Here is a 25357-nt window from a genome sequence, read left to right on the forward strand (position 1 = left end):
TAGATAGATAGATAGATAGATAGATAGATAGATAGATAGATAGATAGCTGTATCTTAAAAAAAAAAAAATCCAAAACTCCCAGGATGCAGGGAAGCCTGGTCAGCCAGTCTCTTCCAGACAGATTCTGTCCCAATCCTGGAAGGGATTTTTCTGGAAGCTTCCACTCTGGGCATGGAGACCGAGGGCCAGACTGCAAGGCCTGAGGAAGGACAGGCCCGCATCACTGTGGATGTCCTCTACTCTGCTGACCTGTGTACAAAGACAGGGATGTGTTGGTAAATTCCAGGAATGTTATGCGGGTTGTCTCCACCCAGACTCCCTTCAGCCAGTTCCTCACCTGATGAATGACTCAGCAAAGAAAGCTGGCTGGTCATGGAGGACAGATCTCCAGGATGTGTGCCCTGAAGCCAGTGATGCTCATCAAAGACCCAACTAGAGCCACACCTTGCCAAAAGGTCACCACAACCTTGTCCTGCCTCTGCCCGGTTCACTGTGGGAGCAGTGCTGTTCTAGCTGCTGCTCCTTGATCCCTCTCGATTTCCACCTTTGCTGCCAAGAAAGGTTATGTAAGAATGTTATGTAACCCCCCTTATTTGCAGCAGCCATTGGAAAGCCCTGTGTCTTACCACACATACAGTAGTGCAACGCCCCGAGATTGTCCACTGAACTGACTTGTATGGAGAATCAGCCTCTGCCTGTCATTCTACCACCGTGAAGAAGAGGGAGGGCACTCCTGGTTTAGTCTTCCCACTCCCCCATCTAAACACTGCAGACAAATTCTGGCTTTACCCTGTGCAGAAAGACGTGAGCAGCGGGCACAGGTGGGACATCTCTTCCACGGGGACATTTTTACACAGAAGGGTGCCTCTCTGAGTGGCTGGGGTCTGAGAAGACTCAGCATGGCAGTTGCATCAGCACAATGGCTAAGGAAGAGATGGGTAAGACAGTAAAGAGCACCAGGGCCAGCTGCAGGTTGGGCAGTGAGAAGCCCAGCAATGGCAGCTCTTGTTCTTGAGCCAGTATGTGTGTACTCCAGCTTGTGACAAGCAAGCTCAGGAGGAGGGTCAGAATCCCTGGGTTCAGCAGAACAGGGGAGCGGGAACCAGAGTGGGCCTCAAGGAGGGCTGAGAGTACTGGAGAGAGCTGCTGCATCTGGGAGTGGATCCAGACATGAGGTGCTGGCCCTCCACCATGAGAGTTATGACCCCTGAACCATCTGAGATCCTGATTTCCTTCCAGGCTCATTCTGTGAGGGTCACAAAGTTGACTGGACCTGAATGTTGCGCTTCACAGATGAGCTACTTGATTCTGTGGTTTATGATTATCAAACATCCAGCTTCCAACCAATGAGGTTTCTACCAAGTCTGCTACTTTAATAAAGGGTTGATCACAGATTAGCTTGACTATCAGTCACAAGCATGGCACTAAGGCTGAACTAGACCCTTAGCTCTGAGCAACCAGGTAAGCAGTCTTGGGGACAAGGTTAGAGGGTCTCTACATTTGTCTGGAGTAACAGGGCCTTCTTGGTTGGCTTTTCTCAAAAGTCTAAATGTTGAGAGTTAAGGGACAGTGGCTTTGTTGAAACTTGTTCTTGGAAATTTTGCATTTGCAATGTATAGATGAGAGAGAAAGAGAGATATCAAAGGGGTTGGGACATGAAGACTGGCTGCCACTGGGTGATAGCTCCATGCTCCAAGAAATTTAGTAACGGGCCAGGAAGATAGGAGAGAAGGGGGCCACCATGCTTCTGGGAGACCCTAGGAGGCAAGTGTTTCTTTGTCCTGTTCTACAGATGAAGAAACAGGTCCAGAGAGATCAAGTGCATAGCCAGTGTCACATTTAGATAGGGAGAGAAATTAGCATCCCAACTAGTGTGTCGGGCCTTTTGCTTTCTTCCTGTAAGGGCTCACACACACACACACACACACACACACACACACACTCCCACACTCAGATACTTGAGCAGGCTACTGGCAAACTGGGAACTTGGCTGGGGGAACTGCATGGTTTCTTCTTTCTTCTGCAGGATCACAGGGAAACATACAGTCAGAGCTGTGTCTTTGGCCTTTGAGATCTGACATCCAGAAGTCTCCCATGGCTCTTTATCACATCCGCAAATACCAGGACAACGACCACGAGAGCGTGGTGGACTTGTTCTCCAGAGGCATGGAGGAGCACATCCCCGCCACCTTCTGCCACATGCTGATGCTGCCCCGAACCCTTCTGCTCTTACTTGGGGTCCCTCTTACTCTATTCTTGGCCTCAGGCTCCTGGTTTCTGGTTCTTCTGTCCAGCCTTTCCCTCTTTGTTTCCCTGTGGCTCCTTGCAAAATACACGTGGGAAAAGTATATGGTCACATGTTTGCACACAGACATGGCTGACATCACTACGACCTACCTGAGTTCTCATGACTCCTGCTTCTGGGTGGCCGAGTCTGGAGGTCAGATAGTGGGCATGGTGGCTGCCCGGCCAGTGGAAGATCCTCTCCTGCCAAAGAAGCAGCTGCGGCTATATCACCTCTCTGTGTCCTCGGAGCACCGCAGACAGGGGATAGGGAAAGCTATGGTCAGGACTGTCCTCCAATTTGCGGAAGCACAGGGCTTCAGTGAAGTGGTCCTTACCACCAGCATGCTGCAGTACGCAGCCCTGGCTCTCTATCAGGGCATGGCCTTCCAGAAGACTGGTGAGTCCTTCTTCACTAATGTCTCAAGACTAAGAAAATCTCCAATGATACACTTCAAGTATAGCCTCACCTCTGCTCTGGAAGGGGGCCTGTGAGCCCTCTCTTGTGTACAGCAGGCATGATCTGATTGCTTCTGTAGTGGTGACAAGCAAACCCAGCCACTTCAGGGGCAAAACACTAACCGTTAGGATTTTGGAACAAAATCTGCTTTTGGGTTGCCTAACAACTTATGTCATCATGTGTCTCCTGCCAGGTGGCCACACCTGGAAAGCGTGGTTACCTTGTTCCTTAAAGAGACCAGCTGGCCATGTGGTCTCACTCTTGGTCCTCTCTTCTCTTGCTCTCTTGGTTCCTTTTTCTATCGGGGCACCCCCCTCTTTCTCCCCATTATGTCCTGCTCGCCCTTCCCACCTAATGAACCTCTTTCATATATAAGATCTGTCATACACCTAATCGTCTTTATTTACTTAGCTTGTCCCATAACCTTACACTAACCCTCACTCTCAAGAACACCTCAGTAAATCTGTGTGTGTGTGTGTGGTGGGAGGGTGTCAGTGGCTGCTCTCTGTTATCCATCTGGGGTGTCCTTTACCTAACACCAATGTAATGTATAAAAGCAACACAAAGTAAAAAAAAATTTCATTTAGCTTATGACTCTTTTGATCATCTACTGAGCTTGGGAAGGACAGCTCTCAGGGTCTTTGGGTTGGCCAAAGCATTATTACCTTGTTCTAGCAGGCTAGGTTAGGCGGGGTTCGAGGCTTTTACAGAGATAACCAAAGCAAAAGCATGAAGAAGTGAAGGCCTCTTCTGAACCCTGGGGGCGTGATTGCAGTTGCAGAAGTGAGGAGCGGGATTTGGCTCTGTGAGCAGCTAGTAAGGCAACACACACCGCCTCTGCACATGCTGGGGACAGAACACAGGGTATTTCAAAAATTGCTCCCATCCTTTGGTAGCTGACTGGACTGGATCATGTCCTGAGGGAGGCTGGACATAGCCAAGAAGAGCTGCAGGATCAGTAGGGCCCCCACTTATCACCCCTTCAGTCTCTCCACGTTGCCCCACGACTCCTGGTTTCCCTAAGTGCTCCTGCAAGTCTTGATGTCTTGGGGTTTTGACAACATCTGGATAGCAGTGCAAACGTTATCAAATGCCACCGACTTGTTTTAAAATGGTTGACTCCAGGTGTGTGCATGCCTTGAGAGGCAGGAGGTAGCTCAAAGCCAGCCTCGTCTACATAGCAAATTCCAGGCCAGCCAGAGTCACATAATGAAACCCTATCTTAATAATAATAATTTTAAAAACAAAATGGTTAACTTTAAACTTTGTAAAGGTCTTCCCCCAATAATTTGAAAATAATTTGAAAACCCTATAGCTGTGGATAAAATTCTAAAGTTCAGAAGTAGTAATGCTGTCAAGGAAGACATGTGCATGCATGTAACACACGTGTGCTGTGTGTGTGTGCTTGTGCAAAGAGGCCAGAACTCAACCTCAAATGTTTTTTTGAGACAGTGTTTCTCACTGGCTGAAGCTTGCTGATTTTAGCTGGTCTGGCTGGCCAGCAAGCCCTGAGGCCCATTCATCTTCATTCCCCATTGCTAGGGTTACAGATATAAGCCCCTACACACCCAGCTTTTTATATGGGTTCTGGGGAGCCAGTGGCTTGGGGGGGGGCAAACTCAGATCACTTTACAGGCTTGGTTGGCCAGCCCTTTCCTGGAAGTTCTATGGGGGTAGAGGAGCTGCTGTGTCACCTGCTGTTACATGGCCACAGGATCGAGGAATGTAGCACTCTAAACCTCAACCCCCTGGTGCCAGAGGCTCTGAGGGTCTTCTCGGCCAGTTTGACACCGTGTTCTGCAATGGAGTAGCACTAATGATGCTTGACACTTATCCTAGGAAGCCAAAAGTGTGAAGGTATGGGTGCAGGGGTGCTTCTATTAGAATTGGGGTGGGAAGAAAGTCAAGTAAACTCATGAATTGTGGGGATTCCATGGAGCGGCAAAACATGGGCTCATGGTTTGTACAAGGATTAGTGCATGCATAAGATAGGGGACTGGTGTTCTTCCAAAAATTAGGAAGGAATAAGGGTGTGGACAAAGATAATTGTGGAGGTTAGTGACTTGGATCCAGCAGTGAGAAAACCTGGATTGCTGATTCCAGACTTCCTGTTTTTTCAGCCAATAAATACTTGCTTCAATTTGAAGGACACAGTTTTATTCTGAGAATGGTAAATATTAACATTTCTGAGCATTTGTCACTGTTTCCTAGCTGTAGATGTAATGTAACCAGCTGCTTCATGCTCCTGCCTCATGTTTTCCCTTGATCATGAACTGTGCTGTCAAACTGTGAGCCAAATGAAACCTCTCTAAGTAAAAACATTTCCTATTATTTAATATGTTATTGGTTAAAGCATACTCAATTTTTTTTTTTTAAATTTTGTTTGCTTTCTGGACACATGTATTCACCTGGGCACATACACATGCACACTTGAAGATAAGGGCATACACAATTGAAGCCCGTCAGCCAGGCTTCCTTCAGACTTAATGTACCTGCCTGATTTCCTCTCCTCTCATTTTTAAAAATTGTGGTAAATATACATAACACACAATTTGTTTTGTTTTTTTTTTACACTTAGGGATGGGTTTTGAGACAAGGTTTCTCTGTGTAGTCCTGGCTGTTCTGGAACTCATTCTGTAGACCAGGCCGGCTTTGAATTCACAGAGCTCTGCCTGCCTCTGCTGGGATTAAAGACATGCATTACTCTGCCTGTATCTATCTATCTATCTATCTATCTATCTATCTATCTATCTATCTGTCTATCTTCTCTGTGTATGAGAGAGTATGTGTATAAATGCATGCTTGTGTTGAAATCAGAACAACTTATGGGAGTCAGTTATCTCCTTCCACAACTGTGGGTCAGGGGAACAAAGTCATGTTGTCAGACTTGGTGGTACAGCCTTTACCTGCTAAGACATTTTTGTGGGTGTGGTAAACTTTATTGATGTATTCAATAAAGAGAGTAGTAATCCCTAGGACTCCCCTGTTAATCTGGGGGTCTGAGATGGAAACTGTGAAGGAGATGCTCAGTGTCAGGAGCTGAGTTGGGACAGGGACTCCTCAGCAGCCAAGGGCCTCTCTTTTGTTTTTGTGCCTTTGCTGTGGGAGGTAGTCCGGGGCTTCTTACTCCTTGGAGGCCAGTAGGCCATGAGGGACATCACCATGGTGCTGTAGTTGTATTCATTGTCATGCCAAGAAATGAGCTTTATGAAATTGTCATTGAGAGAAATGCCAGCCCCAGCATCAGAGGTGGAAGAGGGGGAGTCACTGTTGAAGCCACAGGAGACAACCTCATCCTCAGCCTGACTGCTACAGCTGGTGAGAGGCAGGGCTAACTCTCCAGCTCTAATGAGTTCAGGGCCAGATCATCTACCTGACAACCTCAGGTGGCAAGGGATGAATGGGGAAGGCATTTCTCCCTTGCCTACACCACTGCTAAGGCATTTTTAAGTGTGCAGTTTGGGGGTGCTAATCGCACTCATAGTGTTGAGCAATCATCCCTACTGTCTACTCTTCATCTGTGGACACTGGACAATAACTCCATCACCTCCCCCTGAGCCCTTTTTCATGTCTACTTTCTGCTACCTTTGTGAATGTGCTTTGTCTGTATTCCATCTGAGTGGAATCACAGAGTGCTTGCCCTTTTGTGTCTGGATTCTTTGAATTCACTTTAGTAATGTTTTTGAGGTTCCTATATGTTATACAATGTATCAGAATTTCTTTGTGTGTGTATGTGTGTGTGTGTGTGTGTGTGTGTGTGTTTGTTATTGGAAATTAAATCTAGGGCTGGGTACATGCTAGGCGTATACATGTAGCCCTGGATGTCCTAGAGCTGGCTGTGTAGACCAGGCTGGCCCTGAGCTCTGCTTCTGCCTTCCAAACACTGGAATGATAGTTGTGCACCACCATGCCTGGCTCTTTACCTTGTTTTTTGGCTTGAAGAACAGATTTTGAATTTTTAACACCCACCTAAAGGCTGAGTGGCTATGGTGAACCAACTGTATTTCAGTTTGGAAGAGGTAGAGACAAGGGATCCTAAGAGCAAGCTAGATAGGTAAACAGCCCAGTCAGGCCTTATTTCTTCTATTGTTGTGACAAAACACCATGACCAAGGCTGCTTCTAGAAGAGCTTATTGGAGGGCTTACTTACAGTTCACTAGGGTGAGAGCCCATGACTATCATGACAGGGGACATAGAAGCAGACAGGCAGGCATGGCACTAGAGCAGTAGTTGAGAGCTTACATACTGACCCAAAATGTAGGAGGTAGAGAAAGAAAGACAGGAAACTGGGAATGACATGGGCTTTTGGAATCTTAAAGCCCACCAGCCAGTGACACACCTCCAATAAGGTCACACCTCCTAATCCTTCCCAAGCAGTTCCACCAACTAAGGACCAAGCATTCAAATATATAAGCCTGTGGGGCCATTTTCATTCAAACCACTACAAATAGCCATTGTTAACGTCTGGCTTCCGTATGTGCATGTGCACATACACACACACACACACACACAAATACACAAACCTGTGTGCATATAAAATGTACACAAATATACACGCAGAAAGGGCTAACTACTAATGCCTGGCCTGTGAATATATGAGCCATATTCTATTTATCCATTTATCTGTTAGCATACTCCACCATTGTTTCTACTGTTTGACAAGAATTCACTTGTTTTGGAAACAGGAAAACAATTGCTAAGTCTATGAAAAAGAAAACCACACTTAAAATAGAGACAGTGAATTTTAAACTAAAGCCATTAGAGTTGGGAGGGGGTGCATCTGGAAGCTACTTTTTGCATGCAGTTGGTTAACCATTTTTATTAATAATTTATTTATTTTACTTTATGTGTAAGGGTGTTTTGCCTGCCTGTATATAAGCGCAGCAATGAGTGCTGTGAATGAAAACTGAAAAGAAGCTGTGTCTGCAGGCTGGTTGACAGATTACAACTTCAGTAGATATTGAAGGTTTAAAGCTAGTTTCCTTACCTTGGGGCTAGTCTTGGTCCTCAGAACAGCCATCCCTTGCCCCCTTATTTGGAACTAATATCTTGTGACTAATAGATTAAAAAACAACAAAAGCAACCTTTTAGAATATGTTAAGTTGCCAGACCACTAGCTTCCTCCAACTCAAAGGCTAGGAATGTTTTCAGAATGTCTCAGGCCTGCCCTTGAGCTTCCCACGTCCCACCGTGCCTGCTCCTCTGATATACCCACCTGTGTATTTTAAACTTTCGTTCTTTGTTCTGGAAAAGTACAGTTTCATGAAACTGCTTTCCCTTTGGAAAATAGAATTTGGGATAATTTAAATTGGTGTTTCCAAGGCCATGATCATCCCAAATAGCTCCAGAATAAACTACCTCTTATTCCTTTAAGATGAGAGCTGTGGTTTTTATGTCAAATGAAGGTCAGATCTCCTAGAACTGTTGTGAGCCATCACATGAGGTTCTGGGAATTGAACCCAGATCCTCTGGAAGAGGAACAAGTGTTTTTCATTGCCAAGTTCTCTGTCCAACCCTGGTTAATCTTTTGAACAAAATCAATGTGAAGGCATTCAGTGGAGAGGACTCAGTTTAAAACTTGCCAGTATGGCTGTACAAGGCATGGGGACAGTGAGTCTGAGGTCAGCTTTAACTACACAGTGAGATGTTTTCATATATATAACAATTTTATTTTAGGATCAATAGAGCTAATAGAGAATCATGGCCAGGTAGAAGGCTAGAGCTTTAAAATTAGCTTGATAAGGTTTCCGGGGGCTGTCTGGCCAGGCATTGCAGGAGAAGGTTAAGGTGGGGCTCTTCTCTGATGAGCTAACATCCCCTCTCTGTTGCATCTTAGCTCAGCCCTGTGTGAAAGAGAGAGGGGCATAGGCCGCTAAAAGCACCCACTGCACAGAGATGAGCAGAATCAGGTAAGTGTGCCCTTGGCTGTGCACACTAGGAAACAGGAAGGCAGAGAAGCCTCAACTTAACAAAACCTAAACCTTGTGGCTCCTTCAGAAAGGTATGGTTTGGCAAAAAGATGGTTGCCCGAGGAACTCAAGTGGTGCATGGGTTGGGGGGCATTCTGAGGAGGGAGTGGGAGTGGCTGTGGGCAGCACGGAGTCCTTACCTTGGAGGTGTGCAGAGGTAGTTGGGAGTTTGGGTGACTGCTGGGCAACCGGGATATGTTTGAACTTGATGTCTGGTGGATATGAAGGGTTCCAGAGTGGGTGGATGAAGCTGAATCTGCAGCCCTTGCCTCCCTGGTGACAGACAGAAAGGTGAGTAGGAGGACAAGAGCAGCGGATCCTTCTCCTCAAACTTGCTTCCTTCCTGCTCCAGCCTGAGATTGCAGGCATGTGCCCCCATGCCAAGCAGTTTGAACTGGGATCTTCCCGGTGTAAGTGCTGTGCCCATTCTCTGTCTGGGACAGTTACACAGCCACCAGTTCCCCGACTGGCCCATACACACCTTCCCTCATCTTCTTTCCTCTCCCCCTCCTTCCTGTTCTGCCTCTTTTCCTCCCTTTCTTATTTCTACTTGTTTTCCTTTTGGAAGCTTTTAGATTGTTGTTCTCACTGATCAAGAGTATGTTTTTGTCTTTTTGCATTGTTTTGCTTGATTTATGGTCCCTTGGACTTCCTGATTTAGCATTTCCTCTTCCCTGTAAAGGCATTCACCATATGCATGGTGCCTTAATTTAACCATTCAAGCTTTATTATGTGTCTTTAAGTTCTATTTTTAAATTTATTTTTATGTGTATGAGTGTTTTTCCTGGGTGTGTGTATATGCATCATGTGTATGGAGGCTAGAAGAGGGTATTGGAACCCTAACAGATGAAGTCATAGATGGTTGTGAGTTGCCATGTGGGTGTTGAGAACCAAATCTAGGTCCTCCGCAACACCAAGTGCTCTTAACCCTTGAGCCATATTCCCACCTCCCCTTGGCTCCCATATCATCTCATCTTTTCTCATATCATATATAATAGCAATAAAAATCTCTCTCTCTCTCTCAAAATTACTTGGGTCCACATGTCCCTAGGCAATATTTACCTTAGCTTGTTTAACTTTATTTAATCTATTGACTATCTAACCTTGTAGCCCAGGATTACCTCAAACTAAGGATTCTCCTATCAGCCTCCCAGCTTTTGAATATATTCTACATGGTTTCTAATGTTCACATGGTGGACAATTCTCTAACCTAGAATTCTTTATACCACTTGTCATGACCTATTCTCCTGTGAAAGATGGGAGTTGCTCCTGCTCATTGCGATGATATGAAGACGCTACCTTTAACCTTTCTGGATGAGTAGTGGGGTGCATTGTCCCAGAACTCAGTTTTCTAAGTGAATGAAAATTTGTTCAAGCTGTATTTGAACTCCACTTGACCCCTTTTTTTGGCCAACTCTTGCATGTCAGACTTGCCAGCCCACTGCCCAAAAAGGATTTGTGTGTGTTTGTGTGTGTGTGTGTGTGTGTGTGTGTGTGTGTGTTTATTTTTAGTGTGCATTTGCCCAAAGCAGGATAACCTTCCATATTTAGGATTCAGATGTTTGTTCTGTGAAATTGCCTGTGCCTGTTATTTAGCTCATTTCCTACATTGCCAATTTTGAAAGTTGACTCATACAGGTTCTTTATATATTCTGCATACAAGTCTTTTGTTGGTTACCCATGCTCCAATTATCTTCTGCCCCATGTGTGTGCTTTCTCCCATTATAACTGATAACATTTTAGCTACCACATTTATCAACCTTTTTATGGATAGTACTTTGTTCCTTAAGATATTTCTCTTTAAATTCTTAGGGAAGGTTCTGGAGAGATGGCTCTGTGATGAAGAGTACTTGTTGCTCTTACAGAGGACCTGGACTGGGTGCCCAGGACCCACATGGCAGTTCACAGTTGTGAAATGAAGATACCTGAAAAGAAGCTGTGTCTGGTTGTGAATTAAAACAATTCTAGGAAGAAATTCTGAAAAATTGGCATTCCAGTACTGGTGAAACTGAAATTTTGTAGGTTCAGAGACTAGTTACCTTATCTTGGGCTAGTTTTAGCCCTTTTGAAACAGCCATTCTTTGGCCCACTCCATATTGGAGCTAACATCTTGTGACAATAGTTTAAAAACTTTTTAGACTCTATTGCTGTAGCACAACGCTAGCTTCCACCAACCCAAAAGCTAAGGATGCCATCAGAGAGCATCTTAGGCCTGTGGAATAGCTTCCCCCATCTCACTGTACCTTCCTCTCTGGTGTACCCACCAATGTACTTGAAGCTTGCCTTAGGACTTCCTCCTTTCTGTAAGACTATAAAAACTTGATGAAACACAAAACTGCTTCCACATTGGAACATAGAATTTTGGGATAATCTGAATCTGTGTTCCTGGACCATGGTCACTCATACATGCTCTAGGATAAAGTGTTCCCTTTATTCTTTTGAGGTGAGAGTTGTTTCTCCCATTGACAGTTATCCGTAACTCCACTTCTACAGAATTCAACATCCACTTCTGGCTTTCACAAATACCTCATATACATGTGGTGCACACTTAAATTCTTAGGGAAATTCTTCAGTATTTTCTTCCAAGAACTTTGGTTTTGCTTTTAACCTTTAAGCATTTTTTAATTGGGAGGGATTATGTGTGTATGCACCTTTGTGTGTGCGCACATGTACGTGAAGGTGCCTATGCATTTGTGTGAGCACATGGGGGCCAGAGGTCATGTCAGGTATCTTCCTTAATTGCTCCCCACTTCACTTTTTAAAACTTATGCCAGGTGCATAAGTGTGAGAGCAGTCACTTCTGCCATGAGCAAGGCCCACCTGCCAGAGCTGACATTTATGAGGATGTTAAATGGTGCTAGACATGTACAAGGAATACCATGGTACTTTGATCTCAAAGAATCTTGTGATTGATGGTCATATTGATACCAGAAGTCTAAATAGCTGTTCAGTGGAGTTCACTCCTCAAGGGGTGTTTGACTATGATGTAGCATCAAGTCATGTATGTTTTCATATGAAACTTGCTTAATAAACTTTTGTAATACTAAAAACATTTTAACTTAATTTTTATGCGTATAGGTGTTTGCCTATATGTATGTTTGCCCACCATGGACAGGCAGTGCTCTTAGAGACCAGGTGTTAGATTCTCTGAGACTGGAGTTACAAATGGTTGAGCTGCCACATGGGTGCTGGGAATGAAACACGGGTTTTCTAGAAGGGCATCAAGTGTTCCCAGCCACTGAGCCATCTCTCCAGACCCCCACTTCTCACTGAACCTGGAGCTAATCTAGGTGGGTTGGCCATCAAGCTCCTGGGATATGCCTGTCATCTCCCAGGAACTGGGATTACAACAAACACTGCCTCAGATTTTTATATAGGTGATGGGGGTTGAACTTGGGTCCTCGTGCTATATGGCAAGCACTTTACTGATTGGGCTATCCAACAAGCTCTAGTGTAGATTTTCTTTTTAATAATAATAATAATAAAATACTATTAAAGAGAGAAGTCTGTGGGTCTGCTGTGCAGGACACCCCACCTGCCCTTCTATAAAGGATTTCAGTCATGGCTTGTGTGCTGCCTGCTCAACAGCAAGGCTGAGAACAAGTGTAAAGTATCTACATGCATGTGCACAGTCCCTACTCCCAGCCCCCAGCACCGGGAATACTACTTGGGGTATTAGTAATTGTCTTATTTCTGTGATCAAATAGCTAAGAAGAAACAATGTCAGGAGTTTGCTTGGGTTCAAAATCTGAGGGTACAGTGTACCGTGTGGAAGGCATGGTGGGGAGCGCAGCCTGGCTGTGATGGCAGAAGCATGTGGGGGCTGGTCACACAGGTCCACAAAAGCACAGAAAGCAGGGAAACGATGCCTCTGGTGCTCAACTCATCTCCTTTTTATGCAGCTGGAACTCCAGCCCATCAGACGGTGTCATCCACATTCGGGGTGGGACATCCCTCCTCACTTAAACTTCTCTGGAAATGCCTCTGAAGACATACCCAAGATGTATCTCCTAGATTCCAAAGCTGGGCTCTGTAAGCAGTGGCCAAGCAACTCTAGAGCAAATCCACCGAAGTTAGAAGCAGCAGCAGGTGTGCAGCTGGCCTGGGCTTTCAGCAGAGTAAGAGGTGTGACAGCACTGTCAGGGCGTGTGCTGGCAGAGGGAGAGCAGGGGTGTCTAATGGCCGGCCCTAGGAGGGAAGCCTGAGGTGGGAACCCTTCCTTCTGCAAATACATAGCATAGATGGACCTGTGCACAGTAGGGAAACCATCTTGTGGTCTGGAAGCAGAGGGGACCACAGGTAGTATGAGTACAGGGCTACAAAAGACCTCTGCATACAGGAGCAGGGAGGCTCCAGCTCCCCCTGGTTTTGTGCACTCCCGGATACCAGACCTGAATGAATGCTCAGAACAATTCAATGCTGGGCCCAAGGAATCACATTCATTATTTCCATCCTGTCTAAGTTGCCTTGCAAACTGGGGTTTGAGACAACCATTGCTTTCTATTTCTATTCCAAATGGTAACCCACAAAGAACAAAGTCATAGCATTTTGGAGCTGAAAGGGTTTCAGAGCTGCTGACATTTCACAGGTGACCGAGCACCTGACTTGGGATCTTTCTGGGTACAAGCACGAGTCTGGGCTGCACAACTTGACTACTCACAGGGCACTGAGGGCAGGACCTGCTCTCATGCCATCTCAGAAAGTCATCTGAGATGTCCCCTGGTCTGGCTGGACCTACCCTTGTAGAGGTGGGAGGCGGCTGCTGACTTTACAGCACCTTTGTTCCTCAGCTTTGGGCTTCAGCTGGTTTCCAGGTCTGTGTTGTTCCCAGGCACTAGATTTACAGCATCGTGGGAATCATTTATCGATACTTCTTTTCCAGAAGTTGTTCTACATTGTGAATAGTTTCATGTGAGATGATGGGTGGTCTGAGGCTTCAATTCCACAAATGAGCCAGTGGAGGAAGACCTGCCAAAGGCTGGAAGCCTTCCGGACAGGTGATGTGTGGCCATGGACCAAACATCCCAAACAAGCCCACAGTGAGCAGCACACACCACCACAGCACGCTGTGACTCCATTCTGAGCCCACGTCCCTCCACACAGCAGGGCACATCTGCCAGCTCCCTGCTCCGCTCCACATGGGAGAGACATTACCTTTTGCTGCTTGTTTCACTATGAGTCAATCAGCAGTGATTTATTTTCTAAAGGTATAAAAGCGCATACAAACAGGGGCTCCCTCTTCTAGAACTCAGAGTTCCGGTGTGAAGCATGGCTGTTGTGGAGACAAAAATGATTTTGTTTTGGTCGCAGGTGTGGGATGTGGGACTGATTCAGGTGGTCCACAGAAACAGACTATTAGCTTCATCTGGGCTCTGAGAGGCACTTTTTGCCAGCTGCAGATAGTTTAAATCTGAGGACTCTGGAGAGTGTGGAGTAGGGAAAGAACAAGGCTGTTCTTGTTTCCCCCTTGCTGCTCCTGATTGCTGTTGTGAGACAAGAAGTTGGAGGTCTTCTGAAATGAGAATTAGACTAGCTCCAACACACCCAATGACTCTGACCAGCAGGAAGCAGTTAAGAGAACTGTGCCCCTCTCCCACTAACCCTTTCTCTCTCCTACCTGGTGTTGGAGTGTTAAGGGATTGGAGTAGAGTATGGAGAAAAAGATATAAGAAACATATACATTTTTTTTTAAAGTATGCCTACACACGGCCTGTGGGCAAGGTCTCAGTGGGGAAAGGGAGGTCTGTTTCCAAACTACCAGCTTCTCTGCTGCTGTCCCAGACCCCACAGTTACTAAATTACACATAGACAAACACAAAGCTTTATTAAATCACACTCATTAAAGTATAAATTAGCTTCTTTGGACTCATAAAAAACTATTCTTAGGCTCTGAGGAAAGTAGTCTTATGTCAGTCCCAAGGCACTTTTCTCCCCAGGAGTTGATTGGTTATTCTCTGTGGAAGAAAACACAGGAAAGAAGTCAGATGTGGTTACCATCACAGGTAGCTGGTCATCCTCATCTTAGCACACTGCTGAGGAGTCTTAGACGACTGTCCCTAAACCTTGTGAATCTTACTCACCTACTGACAGTGGCAATCAGGAAGAAAGTGTTTCCTGAAGCATTTTAGAAAGATGGTCTATAAGCATACCTATCACTTCTCCATGGAAACAGATAATCCAGAATGCCGACAGGCTGACCAACACAGCAAGGGCCTGAGTGATGCTAACACGGCAGGCAGGCCATGCAGTGCCTGGCGTCTCCCCCACAATGCCCGGGCTTCTGGGTGCTCCAGACACAGTCTTCAAACCTCAAAATAGTCTGGTCTGGTATTCAGCTTGTGACTTTCACATTCCTCTAAACTACAGTAAGGAAAAAGGAAACTGTGAAGGACAGGACCCTCCCCGCAAGTGACCAGTGTGGCATCTAATAAAATTTGCCCCAGGAGGTTCTTGGCAGGCTCCACTCTCTAGCCCTCACTCCCTGATGACTCAGGGACACCGTCCAGTGTGTTTACATAGTTCTAGAGACTCACTCTAGGGGATCACAAGTCTGGTACTTTGTGCAGTTCAGCTATGAGGGCTTAACTGCCTGTGTGAAGTCTGGTGTACTTGCAGACACAGGAAGGGTGGCTCACAGCTCACTCTGATTTGAAGGCTAACTACTGCCTGGTGTGTGAAATCGCAGCTCTCAGTCACTCTGCTTCCCAAAAGCGTGAGTCAGGCTGTTTCTATTTCCCTCCGCTGATGAGCCTGATCCATCCCTCCAGGGACAGTGTCAACTCAACCAACCATTTTATAGAGCTGAGCTCGCAGCCGGTAGGATTTATAGTCTGATTTCCTCTTCTCCTCTTCTCTCTTCTTCTTCACTTCTGGAAGCTGCTCATAAATTCTTAGAAATGGCATGAGTGGAAAGATAGAAAGCAGCAAGGTTATCAGGCATAAAGGTACACAAAGACTCTCCCTACACCAATGACTAGGAAGCAGTGCCAAGGTGGTGGCGCACGCCTTTAGTCCCAGCACTCAGGAAGCACAGGCAGAGACAGGAGGATCTCTATGAGTTCCAGGCCAACCTGGTCTACAGAGCACGTTCCAAGCCAACTAAGGCCATATACATTTGTTTGTTTGTCTCAAACAAACCTACGTCAATAAAAAACAAAAACAAAAACCAAACAACCCATCGCTTCAGAAGCACCACACAACTACATGACTTCTCATTAAAGCCATCTCCTAGTGAGCCCTAGAAATGTAACCTGTAACTTAGTTTTTCAATGGCATTCTCACAATCAACTGCCTGCAATGGATCAAGATTTAAAAAGTCTCTGTGTAGAAAGTGGTCCGGAGAAATGGTTAAAAGTACATGCTGCTCTTGCAGGTTCAATTCCTAGCAATGATGTGGCAGTTCACAAATGTCTTAACTCCAGCTCCAGGAAATCCAACGCCCTCCTCTGGCCCCTGAGGGCACCGCATGCATGTGGTATACTTACATATAAGCAGACAAAACACTCAATACACAAAATAATAAATAATTTGTTTTGTTTTTTCGAGACAGGGTTTCTCTGCGTAGCCCTGGCTGTCCTAGGCTTGCTTTGTAGACCAGGCTTGAACTCAAAGATCCACCTGCCTCTGTCTCCCTGAGTGCAGGGATTACAGTCTTGTACCACAAAAAGTAAATAAATCTTAATACAACAATAACACCCCTTCCCCTGTACCCCAACCATTCAGTTCTTGTTTCCCAAAGGTAACCACTATTATCAAGTCTTTTGCAATTTACAGAAATATTTTATCCATGCCCAGGTCTACACAGCTCTGAAAGCAAAGGCATTCCCTTTTAAAGATTGCCAGTGCAGCAGTGGACTGAAACTGAACAAGCCTCTGGAACCCACGTTCTTAAGTTTTACTTAATGTCGTGGAGAGCAATCCATTACTTCATACTCTGTTGGAAAAACTCCTAGAAATGATATTGCTAAGATAAAGAAGGTAGCCCAAAATAAATATTTACTTTTATTTCAAAGTATCTTCTAGTTTCATCCAGATTTCTAATAAAGACACGCTCACCCCAGGTATTCCCCTTGCCCTTTTGAAGACTATCTTGTTGTGAGAAACAGCTTCACAGCTAACCTCACATGCTTCCAACTGAGCATGCAACCTTGTCTGGGGGCTGGGAAGCAGGGCTCCTGATCACCTGGTGGCTGGCCTATAGCTGCGTAGTTACTCTTATTCTTTCGGGCTTACCGTTTGGTCCTCTGAATCATTTCATTCTTTCCAATAGGCTTGGTCTTCTGGATGGCCAGGTGGACTAGACAAGAGAAGAGGTTTATTTGCAGATAGTGAGTGTAAGGAGAGGTGTTGCGCATATAGCTGTGCCAAGAAGCTGCTGGGCCCTGGGCCCTGGGCCCTGACCTGGGCTGGCAGCACATGTACATGAGTAAAGATCAAGGGCAAGGCCCAAGCCTGAACTGCACTAGACGGATGGTGAGCGCAACCCAAACCCACTGTGGCAGGCCCAGAGTAGTTGATAGGTAAGGCAGCTGTAGGCAGTGCTTAACATGTTCACAGCTGTCTTGTGTTATTTTACTGCCACTCAGTTCCACTACTAAGAGAACAGACCTTGGCTGCAAAGCTGGGCTTTCACTAAGCAGAGTGGAATTTGGGTGAGCTATTCACTTAAATGGTGAAGTGAGTCTTAATACAGTGCCTTAATACAGTGAGAGAACAGTGCTGGGCAGACCTCAGGTCTGTGGACTATTATTATTCTCCTATCACACTCTGAAACCATGAACGCAAACTAGTTTGCAAAAGAGCCATCTTTACGGTAGCATGGATGTGGTGACAAGGCCTGCAGAGCTGGCTTACTGGGGTCACCGAAGTGTGAAAAGCTAGGCTGCGCCAGTCTAGTGAGGAGACGCAAGTCTCAGCAAGCAAAGCCACATCTGGCAACCTCGCCGAGGACTGGCAGCTAGCAGTGTTCCTCACACAGCAGCGGCCACTCTCAAAGTGACATGAGGGTGTACCTCTCCTGGGCAGGGGCTGCACAGTGTTGAACAGAGACTCCCGTTCGCTCTGGAGCAGGTTCTGTAGCTTCCTCTCTTGGACTAGTAACTTCAGGCGCTTCATCCGCTCCCGAGAGCGGGAGATGAAGTCAGGTCTGTGAAACTGAAGTGCTTCCTAAGGGTAAGAAAAAGCCTCATATTAATGACATGGCCCAAGCGCCCAGAAAAAAACAGCACCTGCCCCAGAGGTTTAGAGAGCCTAAGGGAAGGGGCCCCAGGAATAATCAAAGGAAGCACAGAAATGCCTCTGGGAAAAGCTGAGAACTAAAGTGGGGTCACTTGCAACTCTTCCAAATGTTTATGAGACAGAAGTCAGTTCATTCCCTTCAAATTCATCATTAAGTATTTTCTTTAGCCACCAAGGGGGAAGAGCTCAAGGGTGAATTTGTGGCTAAATGGTAAGGTCCTAGGACAATGCAGTGTTGACCCAAACACTAGGCTTGATATCCCACACAGAGAACCCTGCACACAGCGAGCAATGTCCTATCAGAACCCTCCCTTCTCCTCAGATCCTGAGGATGACTGAACAACTAAACCCCCAGCACGCCAGCCACCCATCCCCACCCATGTGCGGCTACGGTCAACCTGAAGTTACTGTACCCACCTGCAGGGTGACTCTCACAAACGGCCTAAGAGAAACCGAGCCACCTCCTCCACCTGAGCCTCCCTGGACCCCATGACTCATCAGGCATGGCTCCTGCCAGTTTTGTTCCCTTAGTGGCTCCCTCCAGGGTTTGGTTTTGGTTACTGGTTCAAACCAGGAGATGCCAGGGCTGTAAATCTTGTGCAGATTTTCCTTCTTAGATCCAGACTTTACATTTTCCACAGGAACAAACCAGGAGACTCCTACAGGAAATATTTTCAAGAAGAAACTGAAAAGTTTTATTATTTTTTTAATAACTGCCCAACTATATCAAAGACATGTATGTGATAGTGACTTAAAAGGACTCCTCTGTTGGGGATGACAACCCTTGAGTTGTTCTTAACCACAGTAGGACTCTCGAAATGAAGTTCTAGTTACTTTCAAAACATGGCAATGTGGTGGTCAGTGGCAGGTGGAGTCAACATAGAGTCCTCAAAAGCAAGGGATCTCAGTGTTGCAAGACTCTGGGACATGGCTCTGTGCATTTCCCTGCTACCTGGAGTCAGAAACTGACCTTCATGGGGACTTGGCTGCTTCTTCCCTAAGTTTCTGGCCCGCAGATAGTGGGTAAGGAACTTTTTCTCTTTGGCTTTTTCTATTGGCCAAGAAGTCACACCACTGTCCTCTTCCAATCTGGCCTCACCAGAAGCCGGGCTTGGGAAAGTCACCCCAACATCCCGAGTGTGTTTTTTGGCACCAGTCACAATCTCCAATTTACCTGAGGGGAAAGACAATGTTTCTGGGAGCACACTCGAAGCCTGGCTGGCAGGCTTACTCCAGTCAGGGGGTGAGCCCTTGTTAGCAACTCAAAGATATGCTGCATGGAGGGGAGGGCAAAGGAGAGGAAGAGAGGAAAAAAGGCGATGGAGACAGGTGCAGAAAAAGGGGAGAGAGTGAGAGGGTTAATTCCTAAGTGGGTTTAACTATGAGAGAGAAAAAAGAAATGCTGATTTATGAGTTTAGGTCTTCAACTCCGACACCAAGGGAGCAAGACAGTAAGTACTTCTGGACCTGCTGCCAATCACCCGGTAAGGAAAAGGTGATAATACTGAGCTCAAGACTTGAAGGAAGAGGAAAAAGAGACTGACTTTTACAAAATCAAAAACTCTCTTCAAGCATGCTTCAAATCCTCCTAGCCTGCTCTCCAGCCTTCGTTTACAACTCTGGACCTCAGAAAACTTACTCACTTGAGCCATTCTCTTTTCTCCTTTGTTTTTACAAAATGCACAGCAGTAAATTGTCATTGTTCTGTCCCTTGAGTTTTCTTTTAAATTATGTATGCTGTTGTATTGGTGAAGTAAGTTTTTGTTTGGTGTCCTGTCTGCAGGCATGTCTGCGCCATGTATGCACATGTGTGTACAATGCCTGCAGGGCTGTTGGATTCCCTGGAACTGGAATCACAGGTATTTGGGAACCTTTATCTGTACACTGGGAAGTGAACCCCGGCCCTCTGCAAGAGCAACCAGTGCTCTTGACCGTCTCTCCAGCCCGTAGACAGAGCTTCTTCATTCTATATAAAACTTCTTTATATAATGTATAATAATCTTTGTATGAAACTACAATAATTAATTCCACCATTACAGATGGCTATCAAAGTTGATTTTAAATTTCTACTATAGCAACACTAGTTTTTACAAGTACTATTTTACACATATTTAAGTGTATCTATCTATTGGCCAAATTCCAAAAGCAAAAACGCTGGGTCAAAGTGAATTTGATAAGAACTGCCAAACTGCTTTTCACAGGCCTTGTGAATTAGTTGCACCTCTGCTATGAAGGCACTCGTTTCCCTAAACTCTTGCTTATAAACTTGGATTTTTTTTGCAATTAATACAGGAAAATTGCATCTCAATAGGCAGGTACTTTTAATCTTTATACCTTTTATCATGAGTGAAGTATGAATTATACTGTTTATACCCTTTATCATGAGTTAAATATGTTGAAGTGGCATTACTGAATCAATGCAAAAGTTAAATTCAAAAGATTTACCAGCTTGCACACCCTTGTTTAACATGTGCACATTTTCCTCATTGGAAAGAGTAGAATCCAAGCTCAGGAAACTACCAGCAGTTGAAACGGAGTCAGAAGAAATCATAGGGTTTGGCACCTGGAAAAGTGAAAAGAGACTCTCTCAGAGTGATCTGCAGCCAGAGGTATAGTTACACACGGGCATGCGAGCTGGCAAGCCCCGAAGCCTTCTCTCTTCAAACTGGTGAGACACAGCTGAAAACAGCTTGAGTGACCGAGCATCTGTGATGGGGAGAATGCTGCAGGAAGCCCAGGCAACTGCAATACAGAGAGCTGGGCAGTTCCCTGGGATTTGAGAGAACTCAAGAAGTTGCTAGCTAAACTTTAGCTGGACACATCTCCAAAATGAAATTCTTGACTGACACCTGTAGGTAATTCTGAAGTTAATAAATTTGTTGACTAAAGTGATGAAGTCCACAGAGGAGCCCTCAATCAGGGCAGATTCAGACTTCTTATATGGCAGACAGATACCAAAGAGCTGCAGTGCCTCTTAAGAAATCCCAAATGAGTTGCACTGAAGGTTAAGAGATGAAAGCTGACACTGGTGGGTGAGGAAAAGTTCAAAATGTAACTGAATACTCCATAAAACTGTTTCTTAAAAAAAAAAAAAAAAGGAATAATTGTCTATAAGCAAGTATACAAACATGGAGGCCAGAACAGGGCATCAGCATTCTCCTCCAACCACTTTGGAAATCAATCTGAAACTTTCTCAGACAATTAGGAATAGTGCTACCTCAAGATCCAGCTATACCACTCCTAGGCATATATCCAAAATATGCTCAAGTATACAACAAGGACATTTGCTCAACCATGTCCATGGCAGCTTTATTCATAATAAGAAGCTGGAAACAACTCAGATGTCCCAACAGAGGAATGGATACAGAAATTGTGGTAAGTTTACACAATGGAATTTAAAACAAAGAAATTAAAAACAATTAAAAACAAAGAAATCATGAAATTTGCAGGCAAATGGTGGGAACTAGAAAAGATCATCCTGAGTGAGGTATCCCAGACGAAGAAAGACACACATGGTATATACTCACTTATAAGTGGATATTAGAAATATAACATAGGATAATCATACTAAGATCTGTACACCTAAAGAAGCTAATCAAGAATGAGGACCCTGGGTAAGATGCTCAATTCTTATTCAGAAAGGCAAACAGGATAGACACCAAAACAGGGAGAAAACAGGGAACAGAACAGGAGCCTACCACAGAAAGACTCTGAAAGACACTACCCAGCAAGGAATCAAAACAGACGCTGAGACTCATAGCCAAACTTTGGGCAGAATGCAGGGAATCTTATGAAAGATGGGGGAGATAGAAAGATCTGGAGGAGACAGGAGCTCCACAAGGAGAACAACAGAACCAAAAAATCTGGGCACAGGGGTCTTTTCTGAGACTGATACTCCAACCAAGGACTATCCATGAAGATAACCTAGAACCCCTGCACAGATGTAGCCCATGGCAGCTACACTGGATTCCCTAGTAATGGGAACAGGGACTCAGTGGCTGGCTGTTTGATCATCTCCCCCTGAGGGGAGAGAAGCCTTACCAGGCCACAGAGGAAGAGGATGCAGCCAGTCCTGATGAGACCTGATAGGCTAGGATCAGATGGAAGGGGAGGAGGACTTCCCCTATCAGTGGACTAGGGAAGAGCATGGGAGGAGAAGAAAGAGGTGGGATTGGGAGGGGGCTACAGCTGGGATAAAAAGTGAATAAACTGTAATTAATAAAAATAAATAAATTTTAAAAAGTAGTAACTGTCTGTAAGCAAGTACACAAACATGGGGGCCAGAAGAGGGCATCAGCATCCTCCTCCATCACTCTCAATCTATTCTTCTGAGGCAAGGTGTCTCTCTGAACCTTGGGCTCACATATCCTCAGCTAGATCGGTAGCCAGGAAGTTCTAGCAATCCTGCTTGGCTTCCCTCAGACCTGGGACTATAGGCATATAAGGGATTCAGCTTGTTGGACAGGTGCTGGGATCTGAACACTGCTTGGCATGATGGCACAGCAGGTGTTCTCCAGTGAGACATCTCTCCAGTCCAAGAGTGTTTCTTAAGCCTACTCATCATAAAATGTCCTGGGGGGAGGGAGAATCCTAGGGAGGAGAAAAAGACCATCTCTAAGGAGAGATTTGGCCTTCATTTTTGGTAAGTGTCAAAGGACATTTTCATAAGCAAGTTTGATAGGGGCATGTTGCAGCTCAAGCAAAGTATCTATTCCTTTGAATGAGCTAAACTAAGGCCTCTGGAAACTTAGCCCAGAATCCTGGAAGAAGGGAAACATTTGAATGCAGGAAACAGTTTGATTTTCAGAAAGGTAAAAATTGTAAACTGGTGAGTTTAACACCACTGACCTGTCAAATTTAGAATTGATCATCAATATGATAATCCACAGGAATGTGAAAGCCAAAGGTGAGCAAATGTCCAAGCATGATAAACATGACAAAAACTGGCCGGCCAAGTTAGCTGTCCTCCTGGTAGACGGAGCCATTGCGTGGCAGCATGTCTAGTATACTTATATCTGAACAAAAGGACAGCATGTTTGAGAACTAGATAGAGTCCTAAGGGTTGAAATGACAATACATACTGGTAGACTGTAGTCAGTTAGTCCACCCTTACCCTAGCATTATTTCAACATTCAGAAGCCTGCCTGAGTGTACATTTTGCACTGCACAAATCCCCAGGGCATGTCCTATGTCTCTAGGTATGGCTGCAGCCATTCTTGCCTTTTTTTGTGTCAATGACTTGGAGATTTGGAAAGTAGAATTTCTATATAATAAGACATACAGAGTGCCTCAGTGGCAGAAAAGCTCACAAGGAACTTTTGAGCTTTGGCCCAAATCAAATAAAAGAATGTTTAGTAGAGATAATTATATAAATCAAAGGCAGGAACACTGTGTAGACAGAATTGTAAAAAAATCTGATACAGGATTGGGGGCAGCAGAAATACACAAAGCCAGCACTAGGCCTAGACTCCTAAGACCTGAGCCAATGTTAGGTCCTGCCTTTCTCTCAAGACACAAAACTGTCTCTTTGTGCCAGTTTCTTCACTTACAATGGAACTAAATTTTTTTATTCCTGAAGTTACAGGAAGTATAGAAAGGGCTGACTTACTGGCTCTTACCTATAACCACAACTGGGGGGCTGCAGAAGGAGGACTGTGTCCTGTCTGAGGCTAGCCTGACTGACTCAGTGAGGCCTTGTCTCAAAACAAACAAATGAATAAAGGCAAACATGAAAAAAGAAAGAACAACTACAAAAATCAACAAAAGAAATACTAGAAAAGATAAAATCTCAGCTCTTCACATTACAGTGAGAGGATCCCAAGTTCAAGCCTAGTCTGGGCAAGAACGGGAGATACCATCTTCAAAACAAACAAACAAAAAAGGTTTGATGGTTGATGGGAGGCTACAAAAAAAAAAAAAAAAAAAGACAAAAACTCAACTAGTGTAAAACTTTCAGAATGCTATGATGTTTGTTAAAAAGCAAAAATGCTCAAGTACAAAAAGGGCAGTAAAGTCAATACAATGACAGGTAACATACCACACTTGTGTAACCAAAGCACACTAGGTTCCAAAATGGGCTGGCTTTCAAGACAGAAATTTAAGGATAAAAACAAAATATGCCACCAGTTTTATTTGTTTTAAATAGAATGCTTATGCTGTGTGTGTGTGTGTGTGTGTGTGTGTGTGTGTGTGTGTGTGTGTATGTAAAATATTTGAAAGGAAAGAATGTAGCCTGGAAAAGGAGAAGTAAAACTTTTTATTTGCAAGTGACATGGTCCTGCCTAAAGAATTTAGAAGCTACTGCAATTCATAAGTTCTGCCAGGATATTGGATGTAAGAGCAGTGAGGGAAAGGTCATTTCTATATTCTAGCATTGAGATATCTGAAAACTGTATTGAAAACCTTACTCAAAACAGCAAAAACTATAATGTATTTATGGGAGAATTATAAATCTAAATAAATTGTGAGACACTCATATGTGACTTAGACAATGCAAAAACTGCTAGGATGGTAAGTCTCCCCAAAGTAATTTGTAGGTTCTCCATAAACCTAAAAAATCCTAATGAATCTTCCTGAAAAAATTTATAAGCTGGTCTCAAGCTTTCATGGAAAGACAAAGGATCATAAGAACCAAAAATTATTAGGAAAAGAAAAAGAACAGGAAAAAAAATTACATTTCTTGATTTAAAAATGTTAAAGTAATTAAGACAGTGTAAACTGAGGTGAAAACTAGGTGCAGACAACAGTCAACACAGAAAGACTGATAATAAACTCTTATGGTGATGGTCAGCTAGGATTTAGAACAAAAGAATCTTCACATACAAAAGATGACTTTAGACACACCACATGCACAAAAATGCACTGAGCGTAGATGCAGACCTAAATAATTAATGATAAAAATGTTAAAACTTCATTATTCACCATGTGAACTTCAAATTTTGTTTTTAAAATAAACAGAAGTGCCAGAATGGGAGAAACTTTCCTCAAGTTATACACCTGATAAGACTTACAATAAGAGCACAGAGCAGAAAGGAATAGATACCATCCTTGATCTTACCCAAAAGGCTAACAAGTGACCCCAAACAAATAAAACTCTTATGAGCAGAACAGGAAGACAGATGACCTAGTTTAAAAATGGACAAAAGATATGAATTCACTTATCACCAAAGACAAGCACACAAAACGATCTTCACTATCTAGTTGCCAGAATACCCAGACAATGCAGTGCCTTTGCGTCATTTAGTATGGTCAGGCCAAAACGTGAGTAATGACAAATTTTGTAAAGATGTGGGAGGACTGGGATGCTCACCACATTGCACGTGGGCATTTAAAAGAGCATAGCCACTACGGGGAAAACACACACACACACACACACACACACACACACACACACACACACACACACAC

The 25357-nt window shown here is 44.6% G+C and overlaps 2 protein-coding genes and 1 long non-coding RNA gene across 4 annotated transcripts in view; 1 reads left to right on the plus strand and 2 right to left on the minus strand.

Annotated features, from left to right (window-relative positions):
- Positions 1-16: 16 nt before the first annotated feature.
- On the minus strand, positions 17-2807 carry LOC129684490 (uncharacterized). The gene is made up of 4 exons (XR_008721348.1): positions 2755-2807; positions 2399-2488; positions 339-550; positions 17-250 (listed from the first exon to the last, which is right to left on the minus strand). It is a non-coding gene; the product is annotated as an uncharacterized LOC129684490 (long non-coding RNA).
- On the plus strand, positions 565-8829 carry LOC129684486 (N-acetyltransferase family 8 member 7-like). Of its 2 annotated transcripts, XM_055617647.1 has the most exons (3): positions 565-1462; positions 2028-2684; positions 8581-8829. In XM_055617647.1, exons 2-3 carry the CDS (start codon positions 2096-2098, stop codon positions 8610-8612), a joined length of 621 nt encoding a protein of 206 aa, XP_055473622.1. In that variant the 5' UTR covers positions 565-1462; positions 2028-2095; the 3' UTR covers positions 8613-8829. The 2 variants fall into 2 exon arrangements, with proteins under 2 accessions (XP_055473622.1, XP_055473621.1); XM_055617646.1 differs by lacking the exon at positions 8581-8829 and having other exon boundaries at positions 566-1462; positions 2028-3330.
- A 5689-nt stretch (positions 8830-14518) lies between these two features.
- Positions 14519-25357, minus strand: part of Alms1 (ALMS1 centrosome and basal body associated protein) — a 98438-nt gene continuing 87599 nt past the window's right edge. The window contains exons 18-24 of the mRNA XM_055617635.1: positions 20396-20513; positions 18921-19124; positions 18368-18609; positions 17725-17878; positions 16946-17009; positions 15503-15602; positions 14519-14667 (exon numbers count right to left, since the gene is read on the minus strand). Coding sequence (XP_055473610.1) covers positions 14623-14667; positions 15503-15602; positions 16946-17009; positions 17725-17878; positions 18368-18609; positions 18921-19124; positions 20396-20513 — 927 coding nt within the window. The 3' untranslated portion in view covers positions 14519-14622. The remainder of the gene's footprint in view (positions 14668-15502; positions 15603-16945; positions 17010-17724; positions 17879-18367; positions 18610-18920; positions 19125-20395; positions 20514-25357) is intronic.

Source organism: Psammomys obesus, unplaced genomic scaffold (assembly GCF_907164565.1).
Source record: "Psammomys obesus unplaced genomic scaffold, mPsaObe1.curated_primary_1811, whole genome shotgun sequence".
Taxonomy (NCBI): domain Eukaryota; kingdom Metazoa; phylum Chordata; class Mammalia; order Rodentia; family Muridae; genus Psammomys; species Psammomys obesus.